The 19,488-nt window shown below is 35.9% G+C and overlaps 2 protein-coding genes across 2 annotated transcripts in view; one reads left to right on the forward strand and one right to left on the reverse strand.

Moving 5' to 3' along the window:
• The first annotated feature begins 1,897 nt into the window (after positions 1-1,897).
• On the forward strand, positions 1,898-6,243 carry LOC121406524 (protein artichoke-like). Its single transcript, XM_041597535.1, has one exon. The coding sequence runs from the start codon at positions 2,476-2,478 to the stop codon at positions 5,761-5,763; it is 3,288 nt and encodes a 1,095-aa protein (XP_041453469.1). The 5' UTR covers positions 1,898-2,475; the 3' UTR covers positions 5,764-6,243.
• Positions 6,244-8,913: 2,670 nt separating this feature from the next.
• The window catches only part of LOC121421257 (hyphally regulated cell wall protein 1-like), a 29,106-nt gene continuing 18,531 nt past the window's right edge, over positions 8,914-19,488 (reverse strand). Inside the window, exons 2-7 of the mRNA XM_041615922.1 lie at positions 16,782-16,951; positions 13,193-13,427; positions 11,369-11,553; positions 10,813-10,987; positions 10,187-10,225; positions 8,914-9,296 (exon numbers count right to left, since the gene is read on the reverse strand). Coding sequence (XP_041471856.1) covers positions 9,178-9,296; positions 10,187-10,225; positions 10,813-10,987; positions 11,369-11,553; positions 13,193-13,427; positions 16,782-16,951 — 923 coding nt within the window. The 3' untranslated portion in view covers positions 8,914-9,177. The remainder of the gene's footprint in view (positions 9,297-10,186; positions 10,226-10,812; positions 10,988-11,368; positions 11,554-13,192; positions 13,428-16,781; positions 16,952-19,488) is intronic.

Consider the following 19,488-nt stretch of genomic DNA (forward strand, 5'->3'; position numbering starts at 1 on the left):
ATATATATATATATGTTGCTTGTTTCTCAGCAATTTATACGCATTTTCTTCCGGAGCCAACTGGCACATACGTTTTATTTATATTGTACAACGCCTACTTAGCTTGTTGTACGCGATCAAATGGGAGGCCGAATGTCACACATTCGTACCGTTGCACACAAGACGTACCATCCAAAATGTACCATTGCACGGCTTTAGAGGTGACGTCACAATGCGATTTCATTGAATAAGGTGACAATGCGCGTACAGCCCGCTGGCTAAATGAAGCCGTTGCATGGACCAATTGGAACTATCTCAGTGATCTTGAATATTTCTAAATCTTATAAAATCAATTGGCTGCTTGAAAGTGATCTTTTTGGCCATCTATACCATGTTTATTTACCACATACATGAGAATGTATGTTATTTTGGAGAAATCAATCCATTGTCATGGCAATGGCCGAAAATGGCATTTACAAATTTACCTCCCATCTTTAAAATAAATCTTACAGCATATACTAATACCTGTGAAAGTTTCATGCTTTAGTCAATATTTGCACAACTGTTTTTAGAGCTTATCCGCTCTACTAGAACAGAAATTTGAGTGTATATGTAAAAATGAGGGCCCTCTCCGCAGCACATACCCATCATGCATTATATACTGAGTGCACCCCCCCCCCCCCCCGAGTCAAATCGCTCTACAGTGCGTATCAAAAAAAAGTTTACACTTTGAAAAAGCCCTGGGAATTTAAAAATATACAACATGTGGGTAATTTTTTCACATAAAATCCTGGGTTTGGGTCTAATCTATCCAATGAAAGTAAAAGTTTTGACAGAATGTTACACTTGAGTGAGCACTGTCCATTTTTGTAAAGCTCGCAGAAATCTGTTTGCGCAGAAATGCCCGTTTGTACGCTGTGTCAAGGGGAAAGGGTGAAATCAAACTTACCCTGTGAAACATTTCTCATACATTTCCCTTGCACTTTTAGTCAATTGAAATAAAACGGATACATTCAAGCATTTTCTAACAATTTTGCCACCCAAATTGAAATTTTATCACTTAGTATACACAACTTTTACCCTGTTTGTGCCTGCTGGATCTGAGGACATAGCTGAATCTGAACCAAAGTTTATATCAGACATCTCTAGCACTTTTTCACTAAGTTTTTATCATTTAAAGTGGGTTTACATTTCATTTTTTATTTAATACTTGTTTCTCCACACCTTTTCCAAGCTTGACAATGATTAACAAAATGAAAATCAAGCCTAAGCCATTTCATGTAAATCACAGCTCAGTGTAAAGCAAATATCGTCCCGATGGCCTCGGTGTGTGGGGGAGTGGGGTGTGGTGCAATGCACTCCTCGAAGTGGTTTGGGCAAAGAAACAAGTTAAATAGGTAAAAGATATCTTCAAATCAATTTTACTAGCTAAATTCCACGTGTTATTCATGATTAAGGTCTACTTTTATTCGCATAACTATTTCAAAGTTCTGCGCAAATCATTTTTCACTAACTTTTCAAAAGTAAGTGGTGCTCACTCAAGCGGAAATATTTTTCAACAGTTTTTATCGTCATTTGCTTAAATGGACCTGTATCAATGTTAAAATGTGAAAAAATCTTCAGGATATTACAAATGTATAATTTTACAGGATTTTTTCTAAGTGTAAACTTTTTTTTGATACGCACTGTATACTAAAAAGCAATCATCTCAACTGCAATTAGCGATTAAATACTTTGAAATGCTAGAGGCAAAAATTTTGGATGATTCTTTCCCTGAGATAATTAGAAGCTGTTTGTAGAGAGAAGTAAGATTTCCTCTTTATAATGATGTAAGCATACATGTACATCCTGGATGATTCTTTCCCTGAGATAATTAGAAGTTTTTTTTACAGAGAGAAGTAAGACTTCCTCTTTATAATGACGTAAACAAATCCATCATTAATTTGGGTGTGCACGCTTGGGGGATGCCCTCCCACAGAGCTCTGTTTTGTTGTCTATTCTAATATTTTTTGTGTTTTCTTATCAAGATCAGTTGCTTATTCTTCTCGTATGTATGTGACTTTGTATGTCTCCAGTATTAAAGCTACATGTACTACTGTGGAATAGACTCCCTGAAAACATAAAAACTGCATCTCTGTGAAGTTTAAAAATTTCTGTTCACTTGACAGTTTCTTTACGGACCTCGAGCTCTCTTAAGAGTGGATCTGGCACTTTATAAGTCACATGTATCATTCGTTATCATAAGTTTCAGGATTCTATATTTGGTGCTCTCTAGACATTGTTTTTTATGATGTAGTCATGCATTTCTTGCTCAAAAAGCAGTTCTCTGCATAAAACAGGAGTAATACAATACTTCAAGAACGTGAAGATCGTTGGATTACCCTTTGTTGATATCCTTGTGTTTGACATTTCCAAAGGAGAAATAAGATGGTCTCTATCAATGCAATCTTACATTGATATATTTTTCACCTGGATATTCCTTCTCTCAGAACAACAATGTATATCTTCATATTCCTACTTACTCTTTATGGAAGGGGCTGTAATTCACAATGTCAGGACCCATGTCATTGTGAGCAGCAGGGTGTGAATTTTAAAATGATATGTACAGATCATTATCTAGAAGATGTTCCAAAGGATCTCCCGTGTCATGTTGGTGTACTCAACTTGCGCAGGAACTTCATCACCACGCTAAACAGAGAGTCATTCCCATGCCAAAACAGGTTGAGGGAACTTCTTCTGTCCAATAACCATCTACGCTACATTGAGAAGCAAGTCTTTGATGATACAGGAGAACTTATGCTCATAGAACTTCACTCTAACTTCCTTCAGAGCATTCCATACCTTGGTTCGTTACCCATCATTCTACAAATATCTGTCATGCGGAACTCTCTGACAGATTGGCATCATCAAACACTTCAGAATAAAACACACCTTACAGAACTTGAACTGGCATACAATAAACTCACAAATCCACCAAAAATTCCATTCAAATTATCAATTTTGAATTTGAAGGGAAATGCTATCAATGACCTCCACACAATGATGTTGGCATATCCAAATGCCATATCACATCTGAACATTAACTACAACAATATTGAATATTTGGATAGACTGCAAACAATGAAAAGCCTGAAGATACTTATGCTTGAATTCAACTACATAAGACGCATCCGTGACAATGTATTCTCAAGTGTCCCTTTGCTAGAAACAATCAAACTCGGGCACAACAACATTGTAGATATCTCTTCCTTCTGTAATATGATGTACATCAGGCATATATTTTTAGAAGAAAACAATATAAGAGTTGTGCAAAGACCTGCCTTTACTAACATTCCAAACATAGATACAATCAATTTAAAGGGCAATGAAATTATTCAATTATCACAATCTTTCTTCAGTACACCACAAAGTCTTCTCCTTCGAAAAAACAGCCTGACAAGATTTGAATTATTTGAAGGAGGGAATTATACAAAGTTAAGAATTCTTAATGTTGATAGGAATGACCTGCAAAATATTTCAATCTCGTCCTATCCTAACCTGTATTATCTATGTGCTTCATTCAATAAAATAAAAGATGTTAACTTTGGCATTGATAGTCATCACCAATTACAATACATCAATTTGAATTCTAATCAAATTAAGAACATGAACAAGTTTGGAAATTTGCCAAACCTAAAGTGGCTGCAACTGTCTTCAAACTCCATCACATCTTTGGATGACAAAACCCTCATTTGCCTTCCTCAACTTCGTGAGCTCAGGCTCGATAACAACAGAATATCAATATTATCAAACCTTCTAACTTGCCCTGAACTTACAAATCTCCAATTATCAGAAAACATAATTCACACTATAGAAAACTCAACATTTGACTCTTCACCAAGACTAGCTATATTAAACCTGGCCAAAAATGAAATTTCTGATCTTAGATTCCTTCATTCCATTTATTCACTTGAGGAGCTGAATTTAAGCCATAACAGACTCAGAACCATCAACCCCTTAGACTTCTTGACTCTAACCCATCTCAGAACTTTGGACTTGTCATTTAATTTATTCATGGAGATTAATACACCCAACTTGCAATCCCTCCAAAGCCTTGATATTAGTCACAACTTTTTATATCATTTAAACTTGAATCATCTCTTTGGTGACAGAACACTCGTTAAAATCAATGCAGAGGGCAACAGAATCACTGATGTTGTTTCTACTTCAGCTCTTGATATAAACGTTAATGATAATGCCTTTGGAGCTTCAAATTCAAGTGAGCTATCTGGAACCAATATATTGGCATGTAACAACAACTTGTCTGATTTCAAAACCATCAAAATTTCTCCTAATTTGGTGGGACTATACCTGAATAAGAATCATATTGTCTCCATACCCAATTTTACTTTCATATCGGCATCCTCACTAATATTTCTTGAATTGAATGATAATAACATAGCTGATATATATCCTACAGCATTCTATGGTTTAAGAAAAGTTGTGGCATTGAAGCTGGAAAGGAATTGCATAACACACCTTCGTTCTGATCTTTTCTCTAACATTCTGGATTTAAAGTATGTACGTTTAGGTGGAAATCCTTTATTACACGTTTCAAATCACCTGTTTCCAGCAAGTCAGGATATAGAGGGCATATCTTTTCCTTCTATACCCTTTTCAAACACATCCTTGAGCATATTTCAAGATATTCCAAATTTACACTACTTGGAACTTCATGAAAATTTGGCTTTTCGTGCGCACTTTGTGAGAAACACAAGTAATCTTGTAGGAACCATTTTGGAATTCTCAGATCTATGGTTTTTAAATCTCTCTTCTATCAACCTTGGGGACCACTGTCAAAATGTGTTAATAAACACTGTAAAAATTCTTGATTTGTCAAACAATGCCATTACTACCATCCCAAAATACTGTCTGCCAAGAAGTAAAAAAACATACAGTCTCTATCTGTCTCAAAATAAACTGAAATGGATCTTAAACGATTCATTTGACAAGCATCAACAATTCTGGTTTCTAGATTTAAGTTACAACCACATACTGTTCTTTGAATTTGGCTCATTACGGCATCAGACATACTTGACTGATCTTCACCTTCAAGGCAACCAACTTACAAAGCTTGATCTTGGCTTACTGACCTTCCCTTTGAAAAGTATTCAAATTGAATTAGAAAATAATCCTTGGACATGCAATTGTGACCTCATCAAATCAGTTTCGGCTCTGAAACACACACTCACCCCCATAAAATGTGACAAACCTTTAGCTTATGCCAACTATTCAGTGGCTGACCTTGCTGCCAAGAACAGCTTCACCTGCCGACCACTGCTGTGCTCTCAGCCCTACCAAACTCTTCTTTCATTCCTTGGTGACAAAATGGTAGAGTTACCTTGCCCAATAATAACATCAAATGACATTTACTGGTCAGTCACATTTCAAGGGGAACAACTAAACACTGTAAGAGACACCCTACCAGAATCAATTTCTATCCTCCCACATAATGCACTTCTAATCAGTGATGTAACTAAGGATATGATTGGTCTTTACACCTGTTGGAGTAGGAATGAAGGGGGGCAAACAAAATTCAAAATAGATTTACTTGTAGAGGAAATGGAAGAGAATGTGGAAGACAGTTATAATACTACTAGTACTACAATATCTGCCAAAGAATGGAAAGATACACTCCAATGCGGTACTAATAATAGTTCAAATTCAAGTATGCCTACTTTTAATGTTATCAGTAATTCATGTTATGTATTGTTTGTATCGATATTGGCATTCTTTTTTTTATAAATCACCTTTTATTCATAAAAAAAGGAATCAATTACAATAAAGGGCCCAGGTTATTAGTTCTAAACGAACGTAATACAGGGCAACATAAATTTACTGTTAGTAATGGAGTATTGATTATGCACATCTAAAAACCTTTTTTGGAGGCAATACAATAACTTTTTTAAATAATACACATTTATTATTGGAGTGAAAATTTTGAATTGTTTGAAATGAAATATTGGTTACACACATATAATTTAAATCTTTTTGGAGACAATACAGTAATTTTTAGGAATTATGTTAATACTTCATGCTTGTATTGGAATTAGATTTTGAAAAGAAATGAAATATTGAATACCCACATCTAGTCTAAATTCTTTTTGACGGCAAAACAGTATTGATTTTAGGGTTTAAAATGCTAATACTTCATGCTCTTATTATTGGAATGATTTTTTTTACTTTAATGAAATGCTGATAGCACACATGCATTTTAAACTGAGGCAATACAGTGATTTTTTAAATAGATATGTTACATGTAAATGCAGATTATTGGAATGAAATTTTAATTTTTTTAATGATGAAATATTGAATATACACATCTAAAAAACGTTTGGAGGCAATACATTAACTTTTTTGGAATAAGTTTGCATTTATTATTGGAATGAAAAATTTTGATTTTTTTTTTTGAAATAATACATTGATTACACACATTAATAGTAATTTAAATCTTTTGGGAAAATACAGCATTTTTAGGAATTATGTTAATACATCATGCTTGAATTTGAAATGAAATTTTGAACGCTAAACTGCTTGTAATGAAATATTGATTACTTCACATCTAATTTAATTCTTTTTTGACAGCAAAACAGTATAGCCTTTAGGATTTGATATGCTAATACTTCATGCTCTTATTATTGGAAGGAAATTTTTAGACTGTAATGAAATGCTGATAACACGCATGTATTTAAAACCTCTTTGGAGGCAGTACAGTAACTTTTTGAAATTAATGTTAACACTTCCGGCTTTATGGCTTTTAGTCTTAATGTAAAGGGGTATCAACTTGCACTGAATATGTATTAATGGCTTTATATGTTTAATAAGGCATTTTTTATGTTAAATTGACTTGAAGTTGTGAACAAAACAAAATTCCAGTATGGATAAATAAAGACCAACTTGAAATAAAGACAAAGTGGTATTTAACACACTTGTAAATTTGTATAGCTTATCCCTATGACTATAAATGAAATCTGTTATTATAGAGGCATTGTACTGGGATAACTGGTTTTCAGAAGGCAACCCAAACAGATTAAGATTTACTTATATCAGATTGTTGATTATTATGGTATGTGATCTGTACATAATGCTTTTGTTTCTTTATCACTGATGTTAATAAAGCTATTGTGAGTGCATGATCTTTACACATGAGAATGAAGCTGGGAAAAATAATTACACTGTACTATAAACCTACATGTACCAGGCATGAAATCATTATCATTATTGTTTATTTTCGGGGACTACGTTTTGGAACCTGCTACCAAATTCAGCAACATTGCAGTGAATCAAAGGTGATTTTTTTAATATCATTCTGGGACTTTCTGTTGTTTCATCAAAATGGGATGGACAGTTGAAAAGAAAATAAATTGCTGAATTGGAAATGATCTACATGCAAGTGAGATGTGTGGTGGTATTTATTACGAAATATGAGTATATCATCTTAAAGGTCAAAGAAAGTATTTGTAGTAAACAATTATTTCATTAGAAAAACGTTAATGGTCACAATATCCTCATTGATCTACATCGGGTATATTAGTGTGAACTTATCATTGAGAAATCATGAAATCTTAGCTGAAAACAGATAATTCTGATGATCTCTATCACAGACAGGCATAGGTAGGACAGTGTATTAATATCACTTGGAAAAGTACCAGACATTTGATTGAATTCCATATATATATGTTGCTTGTTTCTCAGCAATTTATACGCATTTTCATCCAGAGCCAACTGGCACATACGTTTTATTTATACTGTACAAACACTTTGGTGGTATTGGATTCTCTTGGAACTCATTATGAGGTTGTTACCACTACTGGTACTTAACTTTCATATGCAGTTTGTGGTTACATGTACAAAGATTAAATGAAATGCCCAACTTGTTTTAGAGTTACCGGTGTTTATATACTTCTTATATACACGGGTCGTGTGGTCCAGTGGTTAGAGCATTGGACTCATAATCGCAAGGTTGTGAGTTCGAATCCCAACTCTGCCACTGTCTCCACTTTGATAAAAAGGCCCAAGAGTGATATCTGTCGTCTATTACGTCAGCCACTGTGACTGATTAACCTAGACGTAAAATGTTTCCAAGGTAATTGGTTATATACCAGCTTGGCGTTTACCAGCAAAAAATGCTGTCCTGCCGAGTTCCTAAGGGAGTTACCTCAAACAGAAACAGAAAACTTCTGTGATATTTTATATAATAATCCTGCTTGTAAGATCATTCACTCCAAGAAAGTCACTCATGAATATAAAAAATGATGCATCTGCGTATAATACAATCGGACAAATAACAAGCTCATCCAATGGTCCATAATACATTTCTAATTTGTCTGCAATGTATGGTAAAAGATTGATTGCATAATTCACCGTAGCTGTATGCCTATGGCAATCCATGTAAAAGAAAGTTGTAGTAAATGTAGATATTAAGCATATCTCCGAATTAATTCATTTGTATTCAACGAATACAAAATGTGGCAGCACAATCAATTTCACAGGTTTACCTACATGCAGATCATCGATCCTTCCCAACCACTCTTAAATTTGATACTACACTGGCTTCCTTTGAATGTTCAAATTAGTCTATTTTTTTTGTCAATAAAACACTGAAAAAATAACAGGCTCGAGAGTTTTTAAGTACTGTATGCAGGCGTGGATCAAGAGTTGGACGGAGGGGGGGGCTGATTAATGCATGCTAAGCATGCGAACGCTTAGAGAACGCGCAAAGCACCCTCCCTGGGAGGATGGTGCAGGGAGGGGGTAGTTTTTTTTTATATCTCTCCAAATTCAATTCAAAAGAAGACATCTCATGGGTCTCTAGAAGAAAACTGAAACTAGGCGAATTTTTTAATAAAGACTGATGAGAAAGAGAACAAGGGGAAGATCTGAGAACAAAGAGAAATAGAGAGAGAAAAGAGACAGACAATGCAGCATACATATACAAATAATTCTCACAATAAAATCACTCAAAATGATTATCTAATGTTTTGTGTCCTCTTTAAAAACTGTTATGTATCCTCTTAAATTTCTCAATTGTTATTGTCTGAAAACTGACCATCTGATATTCATGGAAAACCATACCAAAGGACTTAAATTTTTCCTTGAATTATTTTGAGTTTTCAACACAAATGACTTTTGCTTTAAATTAGATTTTAACCAAATTGATCACTTTGCAAAGCATACAGAAGTATCAAAAGTGAAACATACCACGGGTGACTGCCTCAAATTATTGATTACGATCTGTTCATCCTTATAGATAGTTCCTGGTCCTCCAGCCTCAGCCCCTGAAATAGAACAGAAAATCTGCCTTATCCTTTTCTGAAACATATTACACATTTCATCATTTCAATTAAGATCATACCTTACATACGGCTGTATGGGTGAGACACAAAAACATTAAATTTTGAGGAAAGCTTTTAAAAGATGTGTGTTTTAAATATGCCTATGGAACCACATTTTGCTTTAAAATAGTCTCATCATTTCAGTAGAGAACTCTTTCTAGGCATAACAAGGTGATTTATGTCATAACTGTAAAATTGTAAAATAAATCTTCTCCCGAGCTGTCATCAAAGTTGTTATATCTTTTTATGCAAAGTTTTAATAGCCAAGTGACGATATAGACCTAGATAACAAACTCAAATTTGATCATTTTATTGGAATAATTAATTTACTAACGAAGAAGCCATTTGATGATTAACTCCTACAATCCTTGGTTTTTCCCCAAAAATATAGCCAGATCACCTAAGTATAGAAGTGACAAGTTTGAAATGATTTCTTGCAATAACTGTTCCAGTGTTTGACAGACATTATTGAAATTAAATCAGATCCTCTTCACTTTATAATAGTTTGAATCTATCCATCAAACAGTTTTTCAGTTGTCACAGGAATGAAAATGGGATGGACTGCATTAAGACAGAAAACCCCATAACATCCTAGAGGAATAAAAATTTACAGACAATCAAATGTTGGCTGATCAGATTGCAATTAATACTTCAATTATATAATTACAATAGCTTCACCTATTTACCTTGAGTAGCAACTTAAGCTGTAATCTTATCCCCAAGTGGGCCCTGGAAGACTAAAGCATTGAAAAGTATTTGAGCAACATCCCCCTATGCATAAAATATTATATATACACACATACAAAAGATGATTGATACTTGGCTGGACTAACCTTGAGAATGTTGACCACAATCAATGTCAGTTTCTGTTTCTAAGAAATATCAAGACAATGAACAAAATAAAGTTACAATATACAAATTCATATTGCATGGCATATATATATATATATATACTTCATTTCTATTCTCATAAAACGGAGAGAGCAAAGATTAATAATGACTTTGAAAACATAGGTGACAATTCCATTCTGCAGAGTGTTCAAGACACATAGAGAGTTAGGAAGAAAATAAAGGCATCAAACAAACTTTCAAATGATTCAACAGATCGAGATACAAGTTTTGATACCAGAGTTTTGGTTTAAAAGAAAAACAAAGCAAGTAATTAAGATCAGAATGTACATGTAAAATGTAATCATTACCCTAACAAATTCATGGACAACTGAGTAAAGAAGAGCTTTAAGAAGAAATAGTCACATCAGGACATTTCTAAAATAGTCACATCATTTTATCATTGCCTCTTTATATGACAACATTTGAATTAAACCAATACAACATTAAAGCTCTAATTTGTAAATGACTGCCTTTATAGAGTATATTGAGATGCATTCATGACTTCATCAATTCAATATAAATCAATTTATCAGAAGTAATTTATCACAAAATAATCACAATGACTTACCAGGGTATGGGTAGTACCCAATTAGTTGTACATCTATGATGAATGGGTTAGTCCTGGCAAATAGGTCAAAGGTCACTGCTTTGGCCAGAACAGGGATGTTAAGGTAGTTTATTGTATCATTGACGCTTGGAGAGTTGCTTTCAAAAACATGTGCACTACTGTCAGACCTTAGCCGCTGAAATGATAAACATCACCTTTATCTTAACAGTTTACTGGTAAATTGCTGAATGGTCTAATATCATCCAGTCCAATGCTCACATCATCGAACATTATTTATTTTATTTGCATATGATTCGGCAATGACCAAATGCTCCAATTATCATTGTCTATATTTTCTCATGTACCATTTATTCTAGTCTAGCTCAAGGAGATCATCATCAAATTATTGAATCCATTCTTATTCATTACTGTACTGCCGCACTTGTTACTCTGATAGGGAAGAACAACAGTTTTCCTGAAAATCAATTTTGGGCAAATATTGATTACAAAAGATATGTTCTTAGTTTCAAGTATACAAAGAAATGGACCATCATGAATGACAGCATCAACATTGTACCTTGTAAGGAGATGGCGATTCCCCATCAAGACTAATTGCAATGGAATACTGTCCAACATACTCTGCCTCAGTCCCACTCGTTCTAATTGCTGTCAAGTAGAACTGCTTTGCGATATTGACAGTGCGCCGATTAGGATCAAGTGATGTGATTCGTTTTGATTCCATGATGCCATTGGTTTTTTGCTCTGAAAGAAAATGATTACAAGGATTTCAAGAGCTTTTCAAAGAAATCCATACAGCTGAACATAATACAAAAATAGTTCACTGATAACCACCATGTCTATATTCCTAACGACTAAGGCTTCAGAAAAACAAGGCAAAAGAGATTTTGTGTCTCATCCACTTATGAAAATAACCAGAAATATCGTGATTTGCTAGGGCACGCAACATAAATGTATCAAAACCTCATTGTGACATGACTGGGATGGAATAACACTTGTCATAAGAGTCTTGCACGTAAACTTTAATGTTGAACTGAAAATGACCTTTGACCTTACCATGTGACCTCTGACTGCAGCATAACATGCAGATTGCCTAAGTATATCTACCATCCAATTATGGCTGAAAAGTGACTTAAGGTTGCTGAGTTAGGTGTCATGAGAGAGTCTTGCATATAAAATTTAACGCTGACCTGAAAATAACCTTTGACCTTACCATGTGACCTCTAACTGTAGCATAAAATGCAGGTCCCCAAAGTCCATCTACCATCCAAGTTTAGTTGAAAAGTGACTTATGGTTGCGAAGTTAGGTGTCATAAGAAAGTCTTGCATGTAAACTTTAATGTTGACCTGAAAATAACCTTTGACCTAATCATGTGACCTCCGACTGCGACATGATATGGAGGTCATCTACCCTCCAAGTTTGGTCGAAAAGTGACTTACAGTTTCGGAGTTATGTGTCATAAGGTTTGTGACGGACGGACGACATATGGATCCCTAAGTCTCGCCTTCACCTCTGGTGGGCGAGACAAAAATTAAAGTCCTGCATTAACACACAAATTAACCATACTGTAAATACCAATATTTTTTTCAGAAGGCTTGTATCAATATCTATAATAAAATAAGCACAAAAATATAAGTTTAAACATATGCATGAAAAGTTAAAAACCACATATTTAAGCAAGAATGAGCAGCCAAGACCTGGAGATTTCTTCTTAAGTTGTTTCATAGAAATTGCTTCTTATTCACAACAAAAAAGGTCCAACAATGTGTACCACATATCTTTGGCATTCATCCAAACGATTGTATTATTAAATCAGTTTGGGGCAAACAGATCAATTTTGAGATTTCTGCTGAAAAATAAAAGTGAAAGTCTTACAATACTAAAGTCGCTTATTTCAAAACGTCACGGCTGTCTGCATTGACTTCGCACATAACAGACAGATACAACAAGTTGATTGGCTGTTGGTCACTTTTTGAAGTGCAATCAGCTGTATTATATTCCAATCAATTGGCGTTTATATTGTAAAGAAAAAAATCTAGTCTATCCCAAACAAATTAAAACCAAAATCACAAGCCACGTAGCTAGCTATCTTTAAAGATATCTCCTCCAGTTCCTTACTTTGAGACTTGTGTAGACAAAGATTTAAGAAGAGATCTTGGGTATTCCAATCATGTCCTTTTCAAGGAATACATTTCTCATATATGGCTTTTCTGAAACAGTATCTAAGGGCTATATTGTACATTTTGATATCATATCGATGATACAACAATCCAGATGGCTATCAACCACATTTCAAGAAAACTATTTGTAGGTTTTAGAAGAAATTGCAACAGGTCCAAAATGTCAACAACAAAGAGCAAGAATAGGCCCTATTTTACATACCTGGTTGGCCTCCAAGAGCAAATATCTCCCCATGGTATCCACTGGTATCTCCTCTGATGGCAACACGCCCCCCTCCTCCACCACCTCCTGTCAACCCCACAGCACGCCCACCATTTGCCTCTATGCGCCCACTTCCTACCAGATAGGTTGTATTGATATAAATACTGCCACCACTGCCACCACCACCACTGTTTCCTGAAGCTGGGCCACCATTTGCAGACACTAGTCCATTTATCTGGAGGGAAATATGAATTAAGGTTGCAGAAAACAAAGTAAAAATGCATTTTATATTTCATTTTTGATTGAACAACATTGGAATTCAAATGCATGCATGATCCAGTATCAATAATTGACATCAATAAGTCAAGGTGAAAATAACTTATTATTAACACAGTCAAATTTCAAACCCCTGCCAGACCAGGAAAACATTACAAAGCTATACTTTGAATGACCAGTGACCTTTGGCCATGTGACCAAAATAACTAATCAGATCCTGAAAAAAGTTTGAAACTGTTCCCTTATCTGTTCTTCCAGAGATATATATTTCAGGTACTCCCATACACATTCATGAGCCAAGTTTGATGTTGATCAGTTTAACAGAGGATTCCATGACCTCTGAACTTTGACCTAATGATCGCATAATCAAATGAGATTATACTTACGCGAATAATGTAGTCGGGGGGGGGTGGGGGTATGTGACAGCTGTGAATTGAACATTGCTTGATCCCCCAAGTCCACTGAGATCATCATCTCTCCAATGTGCATATATATGGCCAAGTTTGAAGTTGATCCCTCTAGTAGGAAGCATACTTCATTTATTGTAAAAAAAAATTGCATGAACTCACATTTTAAGAAAAATGTAGTTTGTATATGTTTGTACATGATCTCAATGACATTTGACCTTTGACCTCATGACCCCAAAATCTAATCGCAGTCCTTGAATTGTCATGAGAACAGAAAACACGATAGAGGGATTGACGGACGCAAGGACCACCCCAAACCATAATATGACCTCAAAATCAATAGGCTTCCTGGGATCCATGCTAGTATCATACACACCAAATTATATGAGCCTAGGTTAAAGATAATTCCAGTTCTGGTAACAATCTCAAAATGACTTTTTACAGAATCAAATATAATGACCACCCAAGTGTCTGTTTGTATGAATAAAAAATATGTGCCAAAGGATTCTGGAAGAAATTGTGTAATTGCTGAGAAATAAGCAAAATAAGCGCGGATTCGGTCACTTCCATTGGGTCTTTATTCCAGCAATAATAATACACTGTCCCACGTGTGCCTATTTGTGTTGGTGATCTTCAGTGTGAACATTTTTCAGCGTAGATTTCAAGATTTCACAAAGTTCAGTTTATGTAACTGTACCGTACCAGATCTAGATCCTCAGTGATATACTCACAATTAAGCCTGGTTTTACAGACTTTCTCATGAAATCAGTGTTTACTGCAACTACTGGCATTTCTCTTTAAGTTAAACTGACGTTATCGCATTTACAAGGACTGCAGAGAGATAAGATGAAAACCTGTCACTGTGACCTTGAACTTTGACCTATTGACCTCAAAATCAATAGGCTACCAGGGATCCATGTTAATACATACAAACCAAATTATATGAGCCTAAGTTCAGTTAAACAGAAGTTATTGCATTTACAAAGACTGCAGAAGGGTAAGATGAAAACCTGTTAAGGGCTGTTAAAGGTCAAGTCCACCTCAGAAAAATATTGATTTGAATCAATATAGAAAAATCAGACTTGTAAGCACAATGCTGAAAATTTAATCAAAATCGGATTTCGCTTATTTTTAACAAAATAATTATATGAACAAGCCAGTTACATCCAAATGAGAGAGTCGATGATGTCACTCGATCACTATTTCTTTTGTTTTTTATCGTTTCAATTTCAATTTTTACGAATATGACCACTAGGACCTCCTTGCCTGCGGAAGCACAAAATGTTAAAATAATGGACAAATAATACAAATCAAATTATGAGTCTAGGTTAACCGAAAATTATTGCATTTACAAGGACTGCAAAAGAGCAAGATGAAAACATGTCAGTGTGACCTGACCTTTGACCTTTTGACCTCAATATCATTAAAATTCCTAGGATATCCATCAGTGACATGTTTTCATCTTACCCTACTGCAATCCTTGTAAATGCGATAACTTCAGTTTAATTGAACCTAGGAGCTTGACCTTTGAACCTCAAAATCATCAGGCTTCCTGGGATCCATGCTAGTATCATACACATCAAATTATATGAGTCTAGGGTAAACAGAAGTTATCGCATTTACAAAGACTGCAGAAGGGTAAGATAAACACATGTCAGTGTGACCTTGACCATTGACCTTTTGAACTCAATATCATTAGAATTCCTAGGATCCATCAGTGACATATGTTTTCATCTTACCCTTCTGCAATCTTCGTAAATGCGATATCTTCAGTTTAATTGAACCTAGGAGCTTGACCTTTGAACCTCAAAACCATTAGACTTCCTGGGATCCATGCTAGTATCATACACATCAAATTATATGAGTCTAGGGTAAACTTAAGTCATTGCATTTACAAGGACTGCAAAAGGGCAAGATAAAAACATGTCAGTGTGACCTTGACCTTTGACCTTTTCACCTCAAAATCAATAGGCTTCCTGGGATCCATGCTAGTATCATACACACCAAATTATATGAGCCTAGGTTTAGTTAAGCTGAAGTTATTGTGTTTAAAGGACCGCAAAAGGGTAAGATGAAAATATGTCACTGTGACCTTGACCTTTGGACCTCAAAATAAAACGGCTTCCTGGGATCCATGCTAGTATCACACACACTACATTATATGAGCCTAGATTAAGTCGAACTGAAATTATCACGTTCACAAGGAAAAGTTAACGGATAGACAGACAGATGGACGGACAGACATCGAGCGTGATACCATAATACATCCCTTCTCAGACGGGCGTTAAAAGGATTTCTGGGGCTGTTAAAGGTCAAGTCCACCTCAGAAAAATGTTGATTTGAATCAATAGGGAAAAATCAGACAAGCACAATGCCAAAAATTTCATCAAAATCGGATGTAAAATAAGAAAGTTATGACATTTCAAAGTTTCGCTTATTTTTAACAAAATAATTATATGAACGAGCCAGTTTACATCCAAATAAGAGAGTCAATGATGTCACTCACTATTTCTTTTTTTTTTTGAATTTCAATTTTTATGAATTTGACGACTAGGACCTCCTTGCCTGAAGCACAAAATGTTGAAATAACTGAATTCTACCGTGTTCAGGGAGGAATAAAACTCCCATTTACATGACAATGATGAGAAAATAAAAATATTTCATATTTCATAATAAAATACAAAAGAAATAGTGAGTGATGTCATCAGTTCCTCATTTGCATACTGACCAAGATGTGCATATTTCTGTTTTGTGAAATGAAGCGAAACTTTAGAAATTTGATATTGTTGATTTGAATAATCTTGAAGATGTTATTCCATAATACAAAATCTCATGAAGTCATTATAACCAATTAATGCAGATATATGGATTGTAACAATTATACGTGGTTCGTTTAATGTACTCACCTCTGCATTTCCTTCTACTACAATATTGATGACCCCTCCTCCAGCCCCACCCTCTGAGCCACCTCCAGGACTTCCCATCTGACTTGGTGATGTGGCATCGTCATAGCAACTAGCATCAATCTGCTGAAGGAAGGAGGAACTCGACCTCCCTCCTCTACCTCCATGGCTTCCTAATGATGACAAGAAACAACAAAATATGAGGCATCCATTTGGCAATTTTACATGAATCATTATTCACTTTTGGGAGCGGGCCGCGCATGCACTCGTAAGGGTGTAAAAAATACTGATTTTCAAGAAAAAAGGGTGGTTTTGAATGAAATATTGGTCAATGGTCAAACTAAGTATTTAGGGAATGTTTTGCTTCCAAAGCTTTTTTTTTTAGACTATATGCGGCTCAACATGTTTAGGGTATGTTTTTCACCAAGCTTTTCTCAGAGGCCATATTCTGGCAACAACTGTTTCGGGGGCAAATGTGTAAATAAAGCTCGCGAAAAAATTTTAGGGGGTTATTTTGCACACAGAGAAAAAATTGTTTAGATGTTTGGAAATAATTTGGTCATGCATGTGTACACTCCAGCAATACATTTGACTGGCCCTCCCGGGGTACCAGATTGTCTGTAATACTCCTCATGCACACATACGGTTGAACCCAAAACCATTTCACTCTTTAAAGGGCCATATATTGCTTGCACAATCAGCCTTTCAACACTTGTGTTCAATCCAGCTTGACATGCACCTTGAACTGCACCTGTACTATATGTATAGACCTAACCTGTGTACCTGGCTGTTTTATAATATTATTTCAAAATAATTAAACTCACTAAAACATTCTTGAAGAACCTTGTGCAGTCAAACTATGAATCCAATATAAAGCCAAAATCTCTGGGCTTTTAGTGGTATGGTTGAAGCGTATTTAAATGGCTGGTGTGCAGTTTTGATCAGCTGGCAGTTTGGGGTTTAGAAGATGCGATTACCCGTATCCAGCGGGATCCAGGTGGTTCCTTGGCCTGGGTCAAGCCCAAGGCAAAGGAGCAAAAGCTTGAAAAGGAACCTCAAAGTCAAACCCCGCCTCAAATCCTGGGCCTAATTGCTTGGGACGGACGAATCGTCCATCTCTTGACTTGAGTCGAGCCCGCTCTCAAGACATTTACAGAACAAGTAGGATGTTTCTTTGATCGTTACTGCTCCAAAAATTTCACAGAGTGGCCAAGTCAAAACAAAAAGTTTTCACATATTTTGGATTAGCCATAAACTCAGTAGAATTCCAGTTTGATCTGAGCCGGCTCCGAGATCCGTCCGCGTCCGAAGACCGTCCGGTCCGGGCATCATCTCAGGTCGTCGCGACGTCTGGCTGCCCCACTGATCTGTCCATCATCCATTAGGCTATAGGGGAGAGATGCAGTGGGCTGTCCTGGCAAGTGGCAACACATACCGGGTACGGTACTAAGTAAGTACACTAAGTAAGTTCGAGCTTTTACTTTATCGAGCTCCGAAAATTCCTTGGATTTTGGTTGAAATTCCTTGCATTGATGTTTTGAGTCAAAGTGATATTTAGATTTGTAGTTGCGTAACAAGCCAAAACTTTAGGACTCAAGCACGTCGTATATGGGGCAAAAATCTTTTTTTTTAAATGTTGCCCTTTTTATTATGGAAATACATTCAGTGGCGTACCTATGTAGGATTTTCCACAGGCCGTCCGCCCGAAAATGTGACAAGCAAAAAAAAAGAGCTTCCACCACAAATATAGGATTTCGTAGGATGGGGGGTCGGGTGTCCGGACACTTTATCTTTTTGAAGCCTTCTTTTTTGTCTGTGGATTACACTAATAATATGAATCCATTACTTGTAATCATTTTCTATTTTGTTCTTTATAATATTTCCTAGCCATTTTGTACTAAAAATTGATGAAACTTTGCTGGTAAATTTTTCCAAATGACATTCTAAAATTGATCGTCCGGACACACAACCCGTCCGGATACACAACAACTGGGTATACCGGAAAAAAAATTGACAAGCAAAAAAAAGGTCTTAATTCAAGCACGTCAGGGGGGATCGAGGGGGCAGGGATAATCCCTTGCATGGGTCAATTGTGACTCGATCGTAAGCCGGGCCCGGGGGTCAGACTGCCCCCGCGCCCGCCCCCCGGGTACGCTACTGAATACATTTATATATATATATATATATATAATCATATATTTTGACATGATTAAAAAATATATATATTTCCCTCTTCATTCCTTTTATGTTGTTTTATATGTTTTGGGGATCCATGCATATGCCCCTTCCCCCATAGCAAAGCTGAAATTTCTTTTTAGTATTCCGACCTGGGGTACCTAGCCCAATGAAAGTAAAGGTAAAGCCGATGCCCGAGATCGAATCCGAGACATAAAAATTATTAAGATCGTTGTACCCGGGTGCTGTACGTACTCTGTTTTTTTTTTTTTTGGGGGGGTCAATAGGGAACAGTTGTCAATAGTAATGTTTAAGTGGATTTTTTCTAACGCCTATAGGGCTTTTAAGGGGTGCATTTTCAGAACATGGAAAATACTTGTTTATGGTGCTTTTCGAAACCCCACGGACACGCATGGTATACACTCGTCAATGGAAGTGGCGTTACCGTCCCGCCGCGGCAGGCCTGGAATTGAGAAAACTTAATATATTTATCATTCACCCAAATCTGGGTGACGATAATAGCCTACTTTTTGTG

The sequence above is a fragment of the Lytechinus variegatus genome, chromosome 1 (genome assembly GCF_018143015.1).
Source record: "Lytechinus variegatus isolate NC3 chromosome 1, Lvar_3.0, whole genome shotgun sequence".
NCBI lineage: Eukaryota > Metazoa > Echinodermata > Echinoidea > Temnopleuroida > Toxopneustidae > Lytechinus > Lytechinus variegatus.